Source organism: Bison bison, unplaced genomic scaffold (assembly GCF_000754665.1).
Source record: "Bison bison bison isolate TAMUID 2011002044 unplaced genomic scaffold, Bison_UMD1.0 scf7180017864181, whole genome shotgun sequence".
Lineage (NCBI taxonomy): Eukaryota > Metazoa > Chordata > Mammalia > Artiodactyla > Bovidae > Bison > Bison bison.
Window position 1 is genome coordinate 8,685,562 of NW_011494753.1, and position 4,697 is coordinate 8,690,258.

Below are 4,697 nucleotides of genomic sequence, written 5' to 3' on the forward strand. Positions count from 1 at the left end.
CAGGTTCCCCTAGGTCCTTGAGCGCCTTGGGTGAGAAACCCTCTCACTCGTCTATGATGTGCCAGCGGCCAGGAGAGCACAGCGAAGGGTGAGAGAGAAGAAAGGGGGGGAATTGAACTGTGAAGGGGTGGAGAAGTAATGAAGGACTGGGGGCAGGAGGGGGCTCACCCACCAGGTGGAATCTCTGGCCCCTGCGCCCGCACTCCCACAGGGCCCCATCAGCCGGACCTCGTCCCTTCACTCTTGCTTGTCACACTTGGCATAATTCGTTATGTCATCTGCTTGGCCCCTCTTGTGACCCCATGGCCACGGGCATCTTTGGAGCTTTCTGAACCTGAGCTGGTTTCTGGACCAGTCAGTGAGAGCTGATCATCAAAAGGCACCCAGATCCCCGCTTTCAGCAAAGTCAGGTTGGGAGCGTGAAGTCCACTCTGGTATTGGGCACAGTGGATGCCAGCACACTTTAGATCAGAGCCCCCACCCCCGACCCCGGCCCTAGGCCTGAGTGACAGTCGTCTACCAGTGTGCCACTGTGTGGTAGCCTCTCCTCGGCAACTCACCAGGACGGTCCCTCTCCCATTGCAGACCCACTGCCCCTCATGCTCTGGATTCCAACTGCCAACCTCGCCCTTGGCAAGCTCCCACTTGAAATCACTACTGTGCCCTCCCCTCTCTACTGTCCACCTCCCTCTCAGTATGTGGACACGATCCCGAGGTAAACGTCCTTCCCTTTGGCAGTCAGATTTGCTTAAGCCTCTACTGCCTTAAAAATCCTTTCTTCATTACAGCTGGATTCCTTCACAGACTGTCTACCTTCCTGCAGTCCTTGCACCTCCTCTAGCCACTGTGATCGTGATCCGGACTCCACCCCCACCAAACTTCAGTCTTGCCAAAGTCCCCAGTGACCTCCTTGCAGCTAACCCCAACAGCAGACTGTTTTCCTCTCCTGTGTCCTCTGAGAAGCAGGGAACCTGCTGGCTCCTCCTTCTTGAAATGCTGCTACCCACCCTCTCACTCATCCTTCCCCATCTCAGCTTACATGCTGCCTCTTCCGGGAAGCCCTCCCTGACCTACACATAAGGTCTGATTCCCACGCTACTCGTTTCTTCCACAGCACCTCTCAGTTTGTCTATGTGATCGTCTTCCCAACTGTCAATTCCACAGGGTCCGTTTTGCTCACTGCTGAACCCTAGTCCCACCACACTGCAGGGATCCAAGTGTGTGTTGTTGAGTGAATGGTCTGGCTTTTTAAAAAATGCATCTGGCTGTGTGCAGAGAAAACAAACTGGGGGAGGCGAGGCAGCAGCACTGAGCTGCGGGAGGTGATGGGGCCCGACCAGTGGGCTGAGGAGCAGCCCCGAGGCGTCCTGTACAGTCAGAACGGCCTGGATTTCAGGTCCTGCAGGCTGGGAGAGGACAGGTCAGAGCCCCAAGGACAAGGGGACACTCCACGAGCTGCCTGTCTCAGTGAATGACGTGAACCCTCAGAGGCTCTGCACTGACCCTGCAGAACCCAGGGCCAGTCTGCCTTCTCCATCTGTGCCCCGCAGGGCTGGGAGCACATGGGGCGGGGTCAGCGATGCCCCGTCTCAGGGGAGCTGTGAGAACGGCCAGCAGCTCAGAGCCTCCCCGTCGCGGTCACGTCTCATCGGCACGAGACGTTTATCCTGCCTCCTACCAAGGGGAGCCCATGTCCAGCACGTCAGGCCTGGCTTTCTCCCGCATCCATGCTCCAGCCCTCCCTGTGCTGTGGGCCTGAACAACACAGCAGGAGAGGCAGTTGGGATGCCGGCGGGCGGGACCCAAGCCCAGGACGGCCCCAGGGCCAGGCCTGCCCGGCAGCGGGACGTTGAGGGAGGCAGGTGGTGAGAACTCCTTCACGGCAGACACAGGACACTCGCTCGTGCAGCTGACACAAGGCGGTGGCTACATCTCCCCGCAGTGCTCCCCACCCTGCCCCCCTCACAGGGCAAGCACAGCCTCACTCACAAGAGACAGGGGGATGGACAAGATGGCACAGGGATGGGGGGCCGGGTGGGATAGGCAGGCTCGGTGGATGAAGCGCCGAGACCGGGCAGCGGGGTCCTCATGGAGTGGTTTATTACGATTCCATCTCACAAGGCAGGTGGGTGGGCGGCAGCGGCACACGGACTCCAAGCCCCTGACAGACGTCTGCCTCGGGCGCATGCAAACACTGCAACATGGTCAAGCGCAGACACGGGGCGACCGAGGCGACACGGACACGGGACACGGGGCGGGGGAAACAGGGCCGGGGCGATGGGGCCCTAGAGAGGGGCCTGGTCTCCCCAACCCTCGTGGGCAGGACAGGAAAATAAGATTCGTACTTCTTGTAAAATGCCCATTTGCTGGGTACTTTCTTTCTCCTTATCTTGAAAAATAATAAAAAATAAACACACGGAAAAAAAAAATCTCAAAAAAAGAAAAGGAATAAAACTCTAAGAAGGCGAGAGATGGGAGGCCAGGGGGAGCCTGACCACGGTAGGGCGTCTATCCCCCGGCTCCTCAGCCTCCTCCCATCCGGGCCCGAGGGCAGGGCTCCCAAAGCCCCACAGGTGGGTCCATGAAAGAAGGTGCCAGGCCTAGGCGGGGTCTCCGGGTGCCAGAGGGGGCACGGGCTGGGACAGGAAAGAGGCCCAGCGGCCTCCTGCTGGGCTCAGTTCAGGTTTGGGCCCAGCGAGCGGGGGCGCGAGGTCCGCAGTCTCTCCGGCTCAGTCCCTGCAGGCCCTCAGGCCCTCGGCCCGGGCGAGGCCGCAGTCACAGGTGCAGCTCGTGGGTCTTGATGCGCTCGAGCTGCTCGCGGAGCTGCAGGAAGGAGGGCCGCGTGGCGGCATCCAGGTGCCAGCAGTTCTTCATGACCTCGTAGACTGCAGGTGGGCAGCCGTCGGGGGCATCCATCTTGTAGCCCTTCTCCACCCGTGGGACGACGTCCTTCAGGGGCTGCGCAGAGGTGGGGGTGGTGTGAGTCGGTGCGAGGCCTGACCCCGAGGGGACCCCTACTTAGCACTCCTCTCCACGACACCCCTAGTTCTGTCTCAGATCCAGGTCCCGGGGGCGCCCTGAGAGGACCCCAGGGCAGGTCTGCAGCTTCCAGGCCTCAGATGGGGGAGGCAGGGCCCAGTGAGGGCCCCCACCCTGCCACCCTCCCCTTTCTCCAAGCCCCAGTCTCAGCCCCAGTGCCCACACTCACAATTCTTGGATAAGGCACTCGCCCGAAAGAGTAGATTTCCCAGAGAAGGATCCCGAAACTCCACACATCAGACTTGGTGGAGAATTTCTGCCATGTGGATGGGAGAGGCGGTGTCAGATCCTGGGAACTGGGGGTGGGGGTGACCAGGAACCCCATCCACCACTGCTCAGGCCCAGAGGAGAAGCCCACCCACCTTCTCTCTTAGGGCCTCGGGGGCTGTCCACTTGACCGGCAGCTTGCCCGTGTCCTGGGTGCTGGAGGCCTCCTTGGTGAGGCCGAAGTCGCTGACCTTGGCCACATTGTCCTCAGACACCAGCACGTTGCGGGCAGCCAGATCCCGATGCACGAAGTTGTTGCCCTCCAGGTATTCCATGGCCTCACAGACGTCTCTGGGGGTGAGCCACCCACACGTCCCCTCAGGCAGGGGTCCCGTAGCAGGGCAGCTCCCCCCACCCCCAATCAGGTTGCTTCACTCACAGTGAGAACTTGAGGAGACAGTCTCCGCCAAGCACCGACCGACCCCGAGACCGCAGGTAGTCCACTAGACTCCCCTGGGGCAGGACAGACAGACCAACAGGCCGCATAGGTTAGACTTGCCCTCCAGACCTCAGGGTACTTGGGGCTAGGTAAACGGTGACACTCACGGGAGGTGTGAGGAGAGCGAAGGGGCAGGGGAAAGGTCAGGGCATCACTTCTGAAAGATTATCAGATCCTACACACTGGACACTGCACTCAGCAATTTTCATGCACTGTCTCTTAATTCTCATAAATCTCTGAGGAAAGCTTTGTTACTACCTCCCTTCACAGACGAGGACCTGAAGTTTGGTGAGGTGACACAGCTTTTCCATGGTCCTGGAATGGTCATGCCATTGGTCACCTCCAGTGAATAAATGATGAGCCAGGACAAAAGCCAAGCCCCAGTGACTTCAAAGCTCAGTTGGAGAGCAGGGACTGAGGGAGCATGGGCCCAAGGGTATGGTGGGGGGCTTGGGGCAGGCACACACCTTGGCCATGTACTCGGTAACGATGTACAGCCCGCTCTTCTCCTCTACGATCACGCCCAGAAGCTGTACCAGGTTGCTATGCCGGAGTTGCCTATGGCGGGACAGGGTGGTCAGAGCCTGCCAAGCCTCCCCATCACCTCCCGGCTCCGGGGCGACCTCCCCACCCACCCCCTGTCCCAACTCACGTCATGACGGAGGCTTCAGCCAGGAAGGCCTGTGCAGTGGCATCATTCTTAATGCACTTGACAGCGACTTTGTTCCCTCGGTAGTCACCCAGCATCACGTCTGCGAAGACAGCTGGGGCTTGTTCCCTGGACTCCCCACAGTCACCAGCCCCTCCCAGGGCTCCCACCCTCTCCGGCTCACCTCCAAACTCCCCCTTCCCTATGGTCTGCAGCAGCTTCAGGTCCTTCATGTTCAGCGCCCAGCCACCTGGGTGGGAGGTGACAGGGGGGCGGGAGGCGGTGGTCAGGGAGCGGGGGTTA

The 4,697-nt window shown here is 60.1% G+C and overlaps 1 protein-coding gene across 1 annotated transcript in view; it reads right to left on the reverse strand.

The window, feature by feature from the left end:
• Positions 1-2,076: 2,076 nt before the first annotated feature.
• CSK (c-src tyrosine kinase) overlaps positions 2,077-4,697 on the reverse strand; it is an 18,765-nt gene continuing 16,144 nt past the window's right edge. Inside the window, exons 7-13 of the mRNA XM_010843348.1 lie at positions 4,579-4,644; positions 4,398-4,497; positions 4,213-4,303; positions 3,686-3,759; positions 3,402-3,597; positions 3,209-3,295; positions 2,077-2,958 (exon numbers count right to left, since the gene is read on the reverse strand). Of these exons, the coding sequence (XP_010841650.1) occupies positions 2,776-2,958; positions 3,209-3,295; positions 3,402-3,597; positions 3,686-3,759; positions 4,213-4,303; positions 4,398-4,497; positions 4,579-4,644 (797 nt within the window). The 3' untranslated portion in view covers positions 2,077-2,775. The remainder of the gene's footprint in view (positions 2,959-3,208; positions 3,296-3,401; positions 3,598-3,685; positions 3,760-4,212; positions 4,304-4,397; positions 4,498-4,578; positions 4,645-4,697) is intronic.